Source organism: Trachurus japonicus, chromosome 11 (assembly GCF_045865225.1).
Source record: "Trachurus japonicus isolate A0001 chromosome 11, Traja_1.0".
NCBI lineage: Eukaryota > Metazoa > Chordata > Actinopteri > Carangiformes > Carangidae > Trachurus > Trachurus japonicus.
Window position 1 is genome coordinate 26,033,289 of NC_140917.1, and position 18,107 is coordinate 26,051,395.

Here is an 18,107-nt window from a genome sequence, read left to right on the forward strand (position 1 = left end):
AGGGCCCTAGTTTCTTGGCGCAGCGCAGGTGGCGCAAGGTAGCGCAGCCGGTCTAATGCAAGTTTTGACCAGCGCAGCCTAGCGCAAAGTCAGATTGGAAGATTGGCAGATTGCGCTGCGCTGAGATAGGCGTGGCCGCGCAGCAGGGGGAGGCGTCACAGATTCAGCTTGGTGCAGTGGAAGTTTTGTGCGAAAATGTCCCGCCGAGGTTGCGCTGAAAGCTCGCCACCTCCAACCAGGTCTACTCTCAGCGCAGGGCGGAGCGCAGCAGGTGCAGTGGAAGTTTGGCTGACTGACCTGCAGTGCACACACGTCACCAAGACCTCACAGGCAGATCTCCACAGTTCCAGGCACATTTCAATGCAATAAATATCCACAATAACCACTATTTAATGCAACTAATGGAATCAACACGTGAATTTATATCTATATAGATTGTCCCGTCACATCTGACGTCAGATCAAAGCAGAGATCAAAGGCTGTCGATGCGTAAAGGAAACTCCACCTGAATTAACACAGCAGGGACGAACTGGCACTGAAAAGCAGCTGTGGATGTCCCAAGCAGGACTGAGGGTGGATGACTGCATGTCGCTGCCGTGTTGAGATACCACTCTGCCCTTGTGATGATCGCTTTATTTGTTTATTTACTTATTAATTCATGCGAGCGACCGCATCACGCAGCCGTAATGAAAAACAAAACACAAATCTTCATCTCTCTTAGTCCACCACAACAGCCTCGGTATCAGATAGTCAGTATATAGCCTACTACAGTATACTCAGCATCTCTATCACAGAGAAAAAAGAGACGGACAGAGAGAGAGAGAGAGAGAGAGAGAGATAGAGAGAGAGAGAGCGCGTCCTTTACACTGATTTCATCCCGCATGTTTGTTTATGTTGTGATTAGTGTAGCCTACACCTCTCATCTTGCTTACACAGGGTTTGAATAAATGTGAGTTTCTTTATTAGTTTATTAGTTGTTGTTTCTTACATTGGGCAGGGGTTCTCAGTGTATCAGATCAATCCTGGTTAAGTATATTAGTAAACTCATTATTCGGCCACTCTGAGCTCGGACCTCCGGACCAAAACAGCTGTTTCCTCCTGGGAGAGGTTCGGCCTCTGGCGTCGCTGTCTCCTCCGTCCATGTCCAAGTATAAAATGACAAACTTGCAGCGCGCATCACCCGCCGCACAGTTAAAGGTGAGGAGAGGAGCTCATTTGATTGGTGAAGATCTGACTCGGCTGTGTCAAACCCACTCCACGCCTTTCTCTCCTCCTCCTGTCTCCCTCCCGCCCTCTCTCCTCCCTCTTTGCCATTTGCGCCGGTGGGAGGGACGAGGGGAGGGGCTGCGCTGGTCTAAGTCTGACTGCGCGGCCCACCAATCTTGCGAAATGGACCTGGGCCACACCCCGTTGGCGTGGCGAAGCTGCGCTGATGTTAGACTTCACCTGGTCTAAGAAACTAGGGCCCAAAGACTTAATCCAGGTTTCAATGGATAGACACTGTGTCTGTGCTGCTCTACCTACAAAGAAGTTCAGTTAAAACCATTTTGTCAAACATTCCAACATAAATTTGGTCACTTGCATTTAGCTACCTCCAGTGGCTCATCAGTGGCTTACGATTATGAATGCTTTTGACTAATGCTTTTGACTTTTCCTTAGTGGAGGCAGTATTTGTTTAAATGCTAACATAAATGAATATGTGATATAATATATACAACTTGAAAATTTCCTCTGGGAAATTTTGATTGGGCCACAAGGGGCTACTGCTGGGCATAACATCTCTGTCAACATGGGAATCAAACCCACGACCTTAAGGTCAAGACAGAGCTGATCAGACACATGATCATCTTTCACTGAGCTCTGATATGGAGAAGCTGTGTGTGTGTGTGTGTGTGTGTGTGTGTGTGTGTGTGTGTGTATCTATTTAATCACATGATGTTACCTGTGTGTGTCAGTGTGTGTGGGAGTGTGGGAGAGGAGTGCGTGCATACGCGCGCATGTGTATGTTACCTGTGTGTTTTGGTGTGTGTGTCTGTGTTACGGCCCCAAAGCAAAAGAAACAAAGGCTCAAACCGAAAACAGGACCACCGGTTACCTACACCCCAAACTAAAATGACAAAGGCCAGCGGTACACTACCACATGAAGGGGGAAAATACATTTACATTTACATTTACATTTACATGCATGCTGCTCTCTCTACATTGAAACCCCTGGATGCACTTTATCACTCCTCTCTTCGTTTTATTACTGGAGATGTGCTCCGAACCCATCACTGTGTTCTTTATAATAAGGTTGGCTGGCCATCCTTTAGTGTAAGGAGGGAACACCATTGCATGGTTTTTATTTACAAAGCTTTACTTGAAATATTACCTGTTTATCTTACTAGCTTAATCTCACTTAGAATTTGTAACTTGCACACTCGTTCACAGGACACCTTGGTTTTACAAATTCCCAGTATCAGGACAGAATTGGGGAAGACTGCCTTTCAGTTTTATGCCCCCCAAAAGTGGAATAACCTACAAAATTGTCTTAAACTGGATCATCTTATTTCCTTAGATAGTTTAAAAAACTTATTATCGAATGTTTTACAACCTGTATGTAATTGTGAATCATGACCTTGTATATTGTATAATTGCGTTTTTGTAATCAGGGCGTCATTGAAAAAGAGAGCTCGCTCTCAATTGACCTTCCCTGAATAAATAAAGGAGAAATGAAAAAAAAAACGCTTGGAACGAAACGCAGAACGGAAAACAAAAGAAAATCTCCTCCCGCCGTGATCATGTGGGTGTGTGTGACCCTCTAAATACTCCCTCCCCTCCACTGAGTGGAAACAGCGCTCAGGTGTGTGTGGCATCCACACAGGAGGAGGAGCCGACAGAGAGAAGAAGGCCAGGACGCGCAACATAGGAGACAAGGGCACATGATTCTCTCCCTCAGCCTGGGGGGCTATCGTCACTGGCAACCACCTCAAATTGCTGTGGTAACCTCTGAGCCTCAGGCCAGAGCTCATTAAAGGGATAGTTCACCCAAAATTCAAATTTCACTCATTATCTACTCACCCTCATGTCGACTAAGGAGAAGGCACGGAGGACTCTGAAACTTCTCTCAGCCTTCTCTGAGTTACAGCGGGGCTCCGTGCAGCACTGCATGTCCATATGACGGTTGCGAATGGGCCTCACTTTTCTTCTTCCAAAAAGACACACCAAAAAAACATCCAAATACCTCCATACTGCTCGTCTGTAATGTCCCTCTTGTATTGAAGCCCCAACATGAGAAATCGTTCCGGAAAAAAATTAAATAAGTAGGTTTTAAGCTTGTTTGTACCAGAAGCTCCCAGTGTCTCAGTTCACTGCTTTGCCTGTGTCTGTTCATGGCTCCGCAAATCGCGTGAGATTTGCACAGACACGTTGCTGTCAGTGACTCAATGTGGGACATCCTCAGATACAGCTACACCTGTGCACATCATTAAATCCAGACACTTCAAACACTTCAGAGCACAGTGATCATATTGCACAACCAGCCTTGCCTTGATATCAGTAGCAGTAAGAAGAGGAACAAGCTAAATCATTTCATTTAATGCCACACAGAGCTGTGCAACTTTTTGACTACGGTGATTTCTGTTGCTGAAGACGTATGACGCTCATCTTTTCTTCTGCACAACATCAGAATCTGAAAAAAATAAGATGAAATGAAATGAATAAACTAGTGATGATTGTAATATATCAGGTGCTCTGTGATCAACACCGTGACATCACCTAAGTCTGTGTAAATAATCAGTATGATTGAACTAGCAGGCATCTGTGATATTTTTGTTAGGATAATAATAAACACTGAAAGAGCTTGAAGACACTGAAGTTATTCACCAGGCTCCACACAGACAGAAACAATCAGTCTTTTTTATTTTTTTTCCTGCTTGCCTGAGCAAAGAGAACATGGTGTTAACAGGTACCTGACTGCAGACATCCTGGTTCTCTGTCACATAAAAAGAAGAAAAAAAGCAGTGATGGAAAAGGGTCAAAAAGTAAAAGCATTAAAGAGTCTTCAAGTATACTGTATCTCTCTCTCTCTAACTTTAACAAACTCAAACTGCAAAACTATACTAAACTAGACAAAAACAACAATCAAATATTTCTTCTGAAAACCCCACAGGTTGAAACCATTATCAAATATTTAGTCAAGAAGAGGGAAAACTGTAAAGGACACATACTGTAGCCTACAGGCCTGCAGGTAAACGTGTCTTTTTAAAAGGTCTACACACATCAGCATTTGATGTTAACGACACAAATGTTAATCGAATGTGTACGTGCACAAAATAAGATCACAACCCTTGTGTTTCTGAAGACTGGATAAATAGGCCTAAATGATGGCTACTTGTGCGCACTGGGGAAAGAAAAGGGAAAAAAACACATTTTCCCCCCAAATTGAGGAAAGAAACACACAGGCCTAATCTAAGAGGCTAGATGTCATTAGGCTTAATAGCCTAATCGAGCATTAATCTTCATAATTGAGTTTCTGTATTTTTATTTATTTATTTTTAACTGTAGACCTAAAAAAATGATATTGACAATATGCTATTGGTAGTCAGTCGTGAACTGCTGCACCTTTGTGACTAAATAACAAGGCTGTCACCAGATAAATGGCTGCGTAAAAATAGCTAGGCTACAATATAGAAGAAGACGATGGATTAACAGTGTAACATAAATGGCGCTGTGATCCTCAAGTTCCTTCTCAAACAGTCTGTTGATTACAGTCAGTTAACTCTTACAATTCATTTATAATTATAGACTACAGCTTTAGCCTATTTCTTTGCTCTGGGTTAAAATGGCCCAATATTGTGAGTCTATCACAGTACATACCACCTACATTATGTCATTTGACCAAACCACAATGAATTTGGCTACTCGAATAACTAAAAAAAAAAAAAAAGTAGGCTTTTTAAGTGCTGAGCCAACACGACACTGTTCCCAAACAACCTCAAACAGAAATAAATAGCCTATTATAAAAATACCAGTCACACCACAGACTCATCAAGCTCCCATCAGACATAATAAATGTTAATAAAACCCGATGATTAGTATCTCAGACCTGAATACAAGAGTAGTGTAGCACTGTTTTCTCATCAGCTATGATGATGATGATGATGATGATGTGAGGAGGCCAAAGTAAACTCCTGTTTGATTTATTTTATTGCTATCCATCCTGAGTGTGAATCCTTCCATTTACCAGGCTGCTGTGATAGTTCATATCTGATCTGAGGTGAGTTTGCGATAAGTAAAACATCATCAACAAATCATCAACTTTGGTTTAGTTTTATTATCATCAACATGATCAACATAGTTTTTAAATCATCCATTTGCTTCATTAAAGACGTTAACACACATTTAGTTTATAACCACTGACATGGTCTTCACTGTTAGTGAGTACATGAGTTCACATCACATGTAGCTGGAGCAGCAGTGATCTATCAGTGGAGGATCTTTTATGATTGATTGACTGACTGATTGGTTATATTGACTGACAGCTATATCAGACCACTTTATACTATAGAGATCACAGTCAGTTAACTTCAGTATTCCTTTAGACTATTCATTCTGTGGAGTAGTAGGTCGGAGTGCGCCATTCCTTGAATTGAACTGTACGTAGTGTTTCTTTAAGGTATTCAATCATACTCTCTCTGTTCTTTTGCCTGTTCTGAGGTGTGTACTCAAAATCTTCTCTTCTGGTTTGTTTTTTAACTTCTTGCTCATTCTTAAGTAGATTGCTCAGGCTCTCAGCTTCAGCACAGTTGCCATAAACCCAGCCTTTTATTTCATAAGTCCGCAAACCAAACAATTCCCCACATGATTTGCAAGGATCCATTTTATCTCCAGTGGACAGACTATAGGCCTGGCATTTGACACCCTCTTTAAGTGTGATTGTCCCATCAAAATATCCATTGTCATCTGTCCCTTTCCCTTTTCCTTTCTTTTTTTCTCTCTCTTTCTTTTCCCTTGAGTAGGCCATCACTGCTTCAGCTACATAATCATCCCAGTTGCTCAAACAGGCAGCAGCTATCACAATTCTTCCAGGATTTGGACCTGTAGTGGACATGGAGACTCCGTAGTACTTGTTAGCACTGTTGGGAGGCTGAGAGACACACATGGTGGAGGAGACCGGAAACGTTGGTTTCAGCATGCGGGCGATGTTCATCAGCCTCTGCTTTATTTGGTTTTCATTCTTTGGTCTCTCCATCTTCACAATCTGGAAGTAGTTACACATATGACGATTTTTACACAAGACTAATGGAGGGTCTTTTTTCATGTTTTTCTTCTGTCACAAAACTCAACGACTCAGCAGCAACAACAACAACAAAAAACATATTAAATATTAATCATATTTTAAGGCTCAAATAAAGAAATTAGCCACAAATTAAAAGTAAAAAGAACAAAAATGTGAGTAAAAAAACAAAACAACTTTGTGCCTACAGTAGATTGTCTGTGGATATTTTGGTGTTTCCTTTAACCTGCGTTGTGTAGGCATTTTAGCTAAATTTTTATCAAACTTTCATTTGATAATCATTTTTGGAGGTTTTGACAGTCAGATATTAATATTGTTCACACATGTGTAAGTCTGGTAAAAAAAAAAAAAAAAAAGAAGAAGAAAGAAAAGAAAAGAAAAAAAAGGTGACCAGTAATGACTTTTCAATAGAGCTAAATGTGTTGCTGTTCATTTCAAGTTTGCACCACTTTACATACTGTTACCATATGTGTCAATCAGTCTGAGCTGTGGAAGGTTATTAATGATGTAGGTTTGCAAGCATCTGATAGTGAATTGTTTTGATATCTGTTGTTAGCCTCTCAGTCTTCTGTAAACTACTTTATATTTTATTTACTTGTATAAAAGGTGCTGTACAAATGATGTCTGATTACTGTAAAAGGCAGGAAAAATGAAGTTCTACAGTGTAACACACAGTCCATACTAGATCAATATCTTACCATGTCCATGACACAGGAGAATGGACTCCGCTTAGGGAGCTGAGTGGAGTAAAACTGAAGAGGCTGAGGGTATTTCTTCTTCAACTCTGCCAATATGTCGTTGTCATTGATGAATTCCTCTGGGGTGTAGCGGATCTTGTTGACTTGTCCCAGGAAGAAGATGCAGTGAAGTATCTGTTTAGCGACACACGTATTTAATGACACTTAATAATCATAAATTGACATATGAAATTTAAAAATAAAATCCCAATTTACCCACCTCATCCACTAAATGTTTACTTCTTGGAGTTTGGTTACACAAATCCACCATCATGTCCATGATGTTGAAGGAATTTTCTCTAACAGCATTTTGATCTGTCAGGAATTCTTCTTCTCTAAAAAATGACAATCGACTTTCAGTATAGTGTTGAAGAGCCATAAACATGTTAGAGCAGTAAGAACTTTGAGTGTCAATCAGCTCACTCACCTTGTTGGCTGTGCCGTTGCCTTCAGTCATCAGGGGAAAATACATGACAACGATAAAATAAAGACAGAAATAGACAGAAATAAAGTCAGGATTGTATCACAGAGTTTAGTGGTGACAGTGTCAGTGCCAGGAAAAATCTGCTACTCACCATTGCTGCAGTGTAAGAATGAAAGAGAAAGTAAAGTCAGTGCTGTATGAGGCAGCGCCCTACACTGATACCATGTTATCCCAGTAACACAACCAGCTAGGCTATATACTGACAAACCAGGACTTTGACATGTGATAAGCATTCTTAGGAGAAGTTCAGTTAAACCCCAAACATGCATTTGATTAAAGGTCTTCTCTGCTCTGTTTCTTTTGGCCCAGTACAATGCCATTATCTGTGGTAACAGCTTTCCTGTGTTGATCCTATTATACAGTACTGTAGAGGCTAAACCTAAAGCTTAAAGCCACTGAGGGCTGCTAGAACGGGTTAACTTAAGATTGACGCGCTTGCCGGCCACTGAAGGAGACAGACGACTTCCTGGTTGGGTACTTTGCAATGCTTCTTTATTTTTCTCACCATAACGATCATACGCAACATCCATTACCGGTGTGAACAAAAGTCCATCATGCACCATTTCCCAAGCTGACTCGCCTGCCGTAGCGTGGCGGAGCAGAGCGGTCGAAAACTGTTAGCTCTTCCGACTAGCAACACCTGAACCCGGAAACACTAGTTCCCACCTTTGTAACCCCTCTTCCTGGTGCACTGAGGACACCTACTGGCCCCTCACAGACACACCCCCAAACACAGAAATGGCTCATACATACCGGCCCCTATTGTAATGGCTAACAGACATACAATTCTTTCCAAATACACATTAATGAGCCATAAAAAATGAATACAATAAGCACAATTTACCCAATATAGTTTCATGTAACTCATTCAAGGCCATAGATCTATTACTCTTTAACCTCGTGCAGCAAACAAAGTTTTGTCACAGGACGCTCAATAACACTGGACTTTGTCTGCAGACGCACTGAGCGCACCAGTCCCCTCTTGTCACGAAAAGCCTCCAAGACCTTTCCTAGTGGCCATGAACCTCGTGGAGCTGTAGTATCCATTATGACCACAATATCCCCAGGCTTGAGATTCTTCTTTTCCTGGTTCCATTTTTGCCTCTCCTGCAACAAAGGTAAGTACTCCCGTACCCATCGTTTCCAGAAAAGGTCGGATATGTATTGAACCTGTCTCCATCTTCTTTTTACATAGAGATCATGTGGTTCAAACAGTCCAGGGGGTAAAGACGGTTTCCCTTTAAGGAGCAGAATATGATTGGGAGTGAGCGGCTCCAGATCGTTTGGATCGTCCGAGAGTTTGGTGATGGGCCGGTCGTTCAAAATGGCCTCGGCTTCGCACATTACAGTTTGAAGCCCATCGTCGTCCAATCTCTGCTGTTTAAGCACGGAACTCAAAATCCTCCTCACGATGCGGATAACCCGCTCCCAGACTCCACCATGATGTGAACCTGCTGGTACATTGAAACACCAATTAACTCCATCTTTCCGCAAAGCTCCTTGAATTTGCCCATGATTCAATGACGCCAGAGCCTCCCTTAACTCTCTCTCTGCTCCGATGAAGTTGGTCCCGTTGTCGGATCGGATGAGAGTGACTTGACCTCTCCTGCAGATGAAACGGCGAAGGGCATTAATACATGCATCTGTATCCAAAGAATTAGCCACTTCCAAGTGGACAGCTCTGCAGGCGAGACAGGTGAAAATCACACCATAACGTTTAGCTGTTCCTCTTCCTTTACTCACAGCAATAGGTCCGAAATAGTCGACCCCGACATTGGTAAATGGTGGATGGTCCGGCAGAATCCTTTCCTTTGGCAAATCTGCCATCTTTTGCTCCATCGCTCTTCCATTGTACCTCCTGCAGAAACCACATTCCGTTATGACCTTTCTCACGGCTGCGTTGGCGCTTGTGACCCAATACTTTCTTCTCATTGTAGACAGCGTGTGATTACGGCCACTGTGACCAAGCTGCTTGTGAATGTACTTTATAATGAGAGTGGCAACCTGCTGATCCTTGGGGAGGATAAGTGGATGTTTTGTTTCCTCCGGCAAGGAGCCTCTCGTCAGCCGCCCTCCAACTCTCAAAACCCCCTTGTCCAGATATGGATCCAGCCTGTAGATAACACTCTGCCTGCTCACAGTAGCTCCACCAGATGACAGTGCAGCAATCTCCTCTGCAAATCCTTGTTGCTGGGAGTACTGGATGATAGCAAGCTCCGCCTCCCAGAGATCCTTTGCCGACAGAACTTGTCCTGCTGGTGACTGAGGTCTTGATTTGGTGGAATTGGAGGCGTCTGCCTGTCTCCTCCTGCTCTGCCTTTCCAAGAGAACGCCCTTCAGCTTAAGAAACCAGGCGACAGACACTTTCAGCTTCATCCAATCTGAAAAATATGCCATCAGCCGTCCAGTGGCCCCAGGCGAATCTTCCACATGGATGACATTCACCATGGCTTCCTTTTTTACCTCTATGTCATCTAGAGCTATCACAGTCTCTACAACACTTGCTGGCCACTCGTCCTCCGGTCTGCACAAGAAGCTTGGACCCTTCATCCAACTGTTGCTTTGTATGAACTCTCCAACTCTTGCCCCTCTGGATGCAACATCGGCGGGGTTTTCCTTAGTGCTTACATACCGCCACTGCGTAGCTTTAGTGGCTCCTCTGATAGCCGAAATCCTATTGGCCACAAACGTATGGAAGCGCTTGTCCTCATTTCTGATATATTTCAGCACCGAGGTGCTATCCGTCCAGAACGCTGATTCTTGAAGCTGGAGCTTTAACTCTGCTTTCAGCATGAGGTCAACACGAACCGCCAGAACTGCAGCAGTCAACTCCAGCCGAGGAATAGTGATGGTCTTTAAAGGTGTAACTCTCGCCTTTCCCAGTAGGAATGCAACATGGATGTCATTTCTGTTGTTCTGAATCCTGAGGTAAGTGACGGCTCCATACCCTGCTTCGCTGGCATCCGAAAAATGATGTAGCTGAGCATGCGTAGGATGTCCAAAGCCCTTAGGTTTAACACACCTCTCAACCTTAAACCCAGACAGCGCATCCAGGTCCTCCATCCATCTAGTCCACTGATGCAAAATGTCCTGGGGTATGGTCTCATCCCATCCAACTTTCCTCCTACAAAGCTCCTGCATCATGATTTTGGCGGGCAAAACAACTGGTGCAAGAAATCCGAGAGGATCGTACACCGAACTGGAGACAGATAACATTCCTCTTCTGGTGCAAGTCTTTTGCTGGATCTCCATCCTGAAGTTAAATGCATCTGTCTCAACACACCACTGCAGGCCGAGAGCTCTCTCCACTGGAAGTTTATCCCTATCCAGGTTAAGCTCACTCAGCTCTTTAGCTCTGTGTTCCTCTGGCAGAGTTTGCAGCATGGTGCGATTGTTGCCGATCCACTTGGTGAGTGTGAAACCTCCCCTTTGACAGAGCGACATCAGATCCTTGACCATGGTACTGGCTTCCTCTTCAGAGCCCATGCTCTTCAGACAATCGTCAACGTAAAAGTTTTCCTTGACTGTTTGAGCCACCGCAGCTGGAAAGTCGGACTGATTGTCCTCTGCTGTTTTTCTCAAAGCGAAGCTGGCACAGCTTGGAGAGGACACCGCGCCGAACAGATGAACAGTCATCCGAAACTCGGCCACCTGCTTGGTTAAATCTCCGTTTGGCCACCACAAGAAACGCAAAAAATCTCTGTCCTCCTCCACGACCTTGACCTGGTGGAACATTGATTGTATGTCGCCCATAATTGCCACTGGTTCCTGTCTGAACCTTATGAGGACTCCAAGCAATGTACTTGTAAGATTTGGGCCTTGCAAGAGCTGCTTATTCAGTGATGTTCCCTTGAATGCCGCACCACAGTCGAAAACCACCCGCAGAGCCTTCTTCCTTGGATGATATACGCCGTGGTGGGGGAGATACCAAATCTTGCCACTGGCCCTTTCAAGCTGCTGTGCAGGTACTTGTTCTGCATAACCTTTGCTGATCATCCCATCCAGGTAGGTTTTATACTCCTCATAAAACTCCTCATTCTTAAGGAACTTCCTCTTCAGACTCAGCAACCTTTGTTTCACCACAGAGAAGTTGTTGGGCAGAGACACGACGTCCTTCTTAAAGGGCAGCCTTAAGCTGTAGTGACCTTTGTTGAGCGATGCAGAATTTTCCGCCATCTCCATGAACTTAACGTCCTCTCTTGAGAGTCCCTTCTCCTCTGTGGCTCTCTCGTTAAAGTCATGGTTGTACTGCTCACTCAACATTTGTTCCAACCGGCTCACCGAAATCCTGTTGACGCTTACTGAAGGGTGCTTGACTTCCAAGCTGCTGCCGTTTCCATGCACAGGACCATTAATGACCCAACCCAGCGCTGTTCTTATAGCGTATGGGCCTTCCCCTTGGCTATTTACGACCTCCCAGGGCTCCAACATCCTGGGAGCGTTGCTACCAATCAACAAATCGACGTTAGCCATTAAACTGGGGATTTTTACCTCTGACAGGTATGGCCATTTTGCCAGATCCTCTTCCTTCACAATGTTGTCCAGACTTACAGGCATCTTCTTCTGAGTCAGGACTTCAGGCAGTTTATAGAAAAGGTTGTTTTCCAAGCCAGATACCTCCAGGCTAGACAGTGAATAAGCTGGGACGACCCTTTCCTGTCCCATGGTTTGAAGGAGAAAACTGGTTCGTCGACCAGCAATGTTGAGTCTTTGCATGAGGTGCTCCGAACAAAAGGTGGCTGTGCTGCCAGGATCCAAAAAAGCGTATGTGCTGATTACACGATCACCTTTGACAGACTTAACTTGGACTGGAAGGATGGAAAGAAAACAGCGATCGTCTCCGGCCCCTGTATGTCCACATGTTTGATGAGATGCTGATGTCACAGGCTCCTTGAACCTTGAATTCGCTCTGTCTTTGTCCCTTTTGTCAACATGGAGCACACTGGGATGATTCTGGCCACAAACCCTGCAGACCAAACGTTTGTCGCACTGTCGGCTCAAGTGCCCAGCACATAAACAGCCGAAACAAAGCCCCTGTTCCTTTAGGAAGCTTATTCTATCTCTGTGCTTCTTTCTTGTAAACTGTTGACATTTTTCCAATAAATGATTTCCAGAACAAAACACACAGGTTGACTTCATTAAAGAGCCATGTGATGATGTACCTCCCTTTAAATCCCTGGAGCTCTCAGCTGATTGCACAGGTACAATTGTGGTGGCAAAACTATTTCCTCTGATTTTGTTTAGTGGTTGCGATTTCATCCTGCTGATGGCTTTGATGCTAGATGATCCAGATGCCACATCACGAATGTCGCCGAAAAGAGGGTCAGATATGATTTTAACCTGTTTTTCAATAAATGCAACCAGGTCTTTAAAAATTGCTCTTTGTCCAGAATTTTCCAATATGTCATGTGCGACGATCCTCCACCGCTCCCTCAGTTTGTATGGCAATTTAGACATGACAGCTCTCATGTTAGTTGGAATATCCAATTCTCGAACGTACTTTAGCTTCTCCATGACGTTACAACATGACCGCAGGAACAGAGAATAGTTTTGCAGTGTATTTACATCCTCTGCCTTTACTGTAGGCCAGGCCAAGACCTTTTCAATGTATGCGGTGGCGATCTTAAACTCATTACCGAAGTGTTGTTGAAGTAACAGTTTTGCCTGAGAATAACCATACTCTGGAGCCATATGCTGGCAACTTCGAACCAGTTCCCGTGGCTGTCCTCTTGTAAATTGTTCGAGGTAATACAGACAATCACCTCTGCTGACCTTCTGCTCCACACCTTGCTCGAATGCTCTCTGGAAGGAAATGAACGTAAGAGGGTCTCCGTCAAATACGGGAATGTCTCTTGCTGGCAATAGCATTAAACGTTGCTGGTATACGAGGGCTGATGTTATTTCGTTCTGCTTTTCCATTATAGCACAAATGCTTCCAAATTGTCTTTCTTCCAGTGGCTGAGCGTTCAACAGTGTGTGTCCCAAAGGCTGTGTAGATGCATTTAATGGAGTTGTGGAATAAACATCTTGCACGTTTGGATCCATCCACCCACTGGTGCATTGCTGGCTAGCCTCCCTTGCTAGCATAGCGGCTGGTGCTGGGTTGAATGTTGGCAATGACCAATCCTGTGACAGCTGTTTATTCTGATTTACAGGTCTGTATGCCTTGGCCATTGGGTTGAGCTTGGTAAGTGTCGTTTTGGTTTTCTTGTCCAGGTAGGAATTCATTGCATTTGTTGATGACTTAGAAACACTTTGGATGTCAGAGGCCTGCAAGACTGCTAGCTTAGCAGTGGATGCGGCTAGCTTGGTTTCCAACTCGAGCTGTTCCTTTTTCCTTTTGAGCTGTTGTTCTTGTTCCTCCAGAGCATGCATTTTCTGTAATGCTGCAGCTTGAGCGAGCAACGCAGCTCTTTCGGCCTCTGCTTTAACTCTTGTTGAAGAGGCGGTGCTTGACCTTCCACTCCTTGAGCTTTTTCTGCTTGAGTGTTTGCTTGCCACATTTGAAATACTGTCCTCTGGGTTCACATCATCTTTGTCATCATCGTTGTAAACCTTTAATGTATGAGCAGCACCTGGTAATGTTTGCTCAACACCTGATAACCATTTGTTCACATTAGAAATAAATTCATCATTGCATATCATTTTTGCTTTGAACCATATGTCATGTTTTTCTTTTTCATCCTCTGGTAAAATACCCATCAAAGAACCATGAATACCCTTGGCTTCATCACACAAATCAACAAGATCATGAAGAACATATTGTACCTTTAATTTATCCTTGTTTTGCATGAGCATTTGCATATCTTCTCTTAATTTACCCGCTTTGTTTAGTTTAGCTTTCCGAGTTTTTTGCAACCTTTCAAGCTTTTCGGCAAAAGCCTTTGCAGTTAATGTTACAACACGTTTTTCTTTGTCTTTTAGCACACCAACGCCATCACTGTTAATGTTTATTTCAGCTGGATGCATGATGGCCTCAATGGGCTCTTCCGATGTTTGATCCATGATGCTTTCCCCAAGAAACAAAGTTTTTAAGTTCGAGTTAATTACCCTCCCTCTTTGACCACCAATGCATTGGATTTACGCCCCTGGGATATAGTAAACAGCTGTGCGCAAAAACATAAATGGCCATTCATAAATTTGTAGCGCTACTACTCACGGTGGGCGCCATGGTGATCCCGTTGTGGTTGTGCTGCGCTGCCGGCGTATGGAGCTCTCAGCTCCCGGTGTCCTCGGTGTAGCTGCTCCAACGGCGACAGGTGCTGGATGCTAACAGCGTTAGCATGCGACGGCGTCCTCCGGCCGGTCCCCGGTGTCCTCGCGCTGGCTTGGCGTGGCTCCAAACAAAGCAGATGCTGTGGCTAACAGCGTTAGCATGCGACGGCGACCTCTGGTCGGTCCCCGGTGTCCTCGCCTTGGCGTGGCTCCAAACGAAGCGAGTGCTGGGTGCTAACAGCGTTAGCGGATGTCGACTTCATTCCTGTCATGCAGCGGCGCCCTCTCGCCGCTTCGGATGACAACAGGTAGGCTCACGTAGGTGCAATGTTCGGTAATTAGATGCTTGTGGCTTCTCTTTCCAGGGCGATGAAGCACGATCATTAGCAAGTTTTCGACTTAAATGTAGAGGCTAAACCTAAAGCTTAAAGCCACTGAGGGCTGCTAGAACGGGTTAACTTAAGATTGACGCGCTTGCCGGCCACTGAAGGAGACAGACGACTTCCTGGTTGGGTACTTTGCAATGCTTCTTTATTTTTCTCACCATAACGATCATACGCAACATCCATTACCGGTGTGAACAAAAGTCCATCATGCACCATTTCCCAAGCTGACTCGCCTGCCGTAGCGTGGCGGAGCAGAGCGGTCGAAAACTGTTAGCTCTTCCGACTAGCAACACCTGAACCCGGAAACACTAGTTCCCACCTTTGTAACCCCTCTTCCTGGTGCACTGAGGACACCTACTGGCCCCTCACAGACACACCCCCAAACACAGAAATGGCTCATACAAGTACAGTGATTCTATCAATTTTGATCAGATCCAACTACACCCTAGGCCTCCTATCAGCTCCAGCATGGTCAGTATAAACTCAGTGTAAAGTATTTGGATGCTGTTGAAATCAGACAGAGATAAAATGTAACTTCATCATTGTTAAGTGGAATACGTCTCTGCTGTGGTATCACAGTGTATTGAGTAAATCACTGTCAACCAAAAAGTTCTTTCTATGCAAACATTTTTCTTTTAAATGCATCACTTAAACAGTAACACCATTGGGTGTATTCATTTTCTGTAAGTTTAACAAAATGAAACTATCAAGTTTTACCTCTGGCCACAGTGCTGCCCGTTTGTGATTGGCTCAACACTCAATTCAAGGCTGTGCTTGTCCGTTGGGGGTTACGGATAAAGTTGCGGCATTTTCTTATTTTCACAGAGTAATTTAAGGTCTTTGCACTTTGTATGCTCCTTGGACAATACATTTTCTGCCTGCATTATTCTGTTTTTCACAGGCTTTCAAAGGACATTTGCCTGCAGTAACTCTTCTAGTTCAAAATGTGTACATTTGAATGTGCGAATTTGAGGTTGACTTAGGTGAACAGTGAACATTTGACAATAAAAGTTGTGTTTTAGAGTATCTCTACTTGTGTGTTTTTTACATACAGTTTTGCAACAGTATTTCTTTGTTCTACATTTAATTGTGTGTTCTACCTCTTTGCAGAGCACTGAGCAAACAGCCGACTGTCGATGCTTTGTCCTGAGAGGACTTCCAGTCATTCTTGGGGATGATGTTCTTTAAGAGCAGTTTGATGAGTGATGTTTTTTGGTTAGTGTTTGAATTTCACATACTGTATCACACTGTCCAATACACTACCTACTATCACAACATGGGATCTACACCACAATAGTCACCTACATGAACACACACACAAAATAGGCTCTAACAGTTTGATTACACAACATTACCTTAAATAAAACCATACTGAATTATAAAAATCACAGTATCAAAGAAGGCCATACAGCTGATTGTAGACAAATTGCTGTTAACCTGAATAACCTCTTTTTGTCTTGTTTCTCCCACTATGTTCATAGTGTCTTACAGTAATGAGGGAGACTTGTGGACGTTTCAATGGGAATCCTCTGCTATGAGGCTCTTCAAGTCAGTATCTCTTTATTCAAGCAGTGCACAGGATCTCACACAGAGCCGGCCCAAGGCATAAGCAAACTAAGCACCTGTTTAGGGCCCAGTGACTATTGGGGGCCCCCAAAAGGCAAGTAACTTTTTAAAATTGTAGTGCCTAACTTTTGTCGATCCTTAGAGAAACACTGCGTAATTACAAAAAACCTTAATTATTGTTGCATTTCAAATTGTTGTTGCACTTTTCTGTTGCTTGCAGTGTATTTAGTAAAACCAAAAAATTTAAAAAGCAGATGATGTGTTTACAGTAAATGCATTGTCTGTTGGTTTATTTTGTTACTTTTAGTCGACCTAGCTGACATTCAGTATCCCAGTATTATATCAATTTGCAGATAAAATGTAAATCAACCCCAGGCTTCACTTTTAGCTGAATTTGGTGCCATTTCAGAATAAAAACCTTAGATGGGTAAAAACCTTCCAGGATATGATGATTCGTAATGGCAGAGTAAAAAATGAAATAGTATTATTGACAGTAGAGGGCACCTATTGGCTATCTTAGTTATAGTAGGCCATATATTTGCCTGAAATGTCTTTAAAAAAAAATCTCTGCTTGAAAAAGGTCCTGTGGACCGAAACGTTGTCTTTTGCAAGTGACTTGACAGTGTGCGGGAGACCCTTTTTTCCTTTGTTCACTCCTAACCTATGCTCCAACGCACCTGTTTTTCAAGATTTTTTAGGTGTGCATCAGCCTCCACACCTTGACAGTAGAGGGCACCAAAATAAAGATTTTGCTTAGGGCCCCATGGAGGCTTGGGCTACATGGTCGTGGGAGAGGAACTCCACAAACAAAGAAATCTCTTACCAATTAAAACTGGACAAAGCCTTCTCACACAACTTCTCTGCAAAACAAGACATATAATTTACAAGAACATGAACATGTCATATTTTTCCATCAGAGGACAACAGAGCTGCAAGCCCAGCATCGCCACAACTAAACCCCTCAGGAATAGGAATCATCCTAGAGGGCAGCCTTGTCATGGAAGCACTCAACAATGTGCCTCAAGTAATGTGCCTCTTGTTTGGTTTTACCTAGGCACCCCACACTGCTAAATTTAGGTTGAAGTATACCTCTAAAGGTTCGAAAGCTGAAGAATGAGCTTGTAGTGTAAGACATGTCTGCTCATGGCACAACTCTTCATGTGTCCATGTCTGGATTTTTGCACAAATACATTGCACTGACTGGAGCAAATAGTTGCAGTTGCTTCTTTGTATGCGATTCTTCTTGTAGCACCAACTCTGGTGTTCTCAATGCTGCTCTTCTTAATGCCTGCTTTATTGTGCGACAAATAAAACATACAGTTTTTCCTTTTGCACTTGCAGTATGCTTAGTATTGTTGTTTTTTCCGAACTTGAAAATTGTTCGCGGAGCAAACAATAAAAAAAAAAAACTGTGCACACAGGAAGAATTTGAAAACAGAGAA

General features: G+C 43.5%; 1 protein-coding gene across 1 annotated transcript; it reads right to left on the bottom strand.

Annotated features, from left to right (window-relative positions):
- Positions 1-5,587: 5,587 nt before the first annotated feature.
- Positions 5,588-7,345, bottom strand: LOC146978948 (uncharacterized). The gene is made up of 3 exons (XM_085790240.1): positions 7,235-7,345; positions 6,976-7,149; positions 5,588-6,241 (listed from the first exon to the last, which is right to left on the bottom strand). The coding sequence occupies exons 1-3, from the start codon at positions 7,292-7,294 to the stop codon at positions 5,588-5,590; spliced, it is 888 nt and encodes a 295-aa protein (XP_085646366.1). The 5' UTR covers positions 7,295-7,345.
- Positions 7,346-18,107: the final 10,762 nt, after the last annotated feature.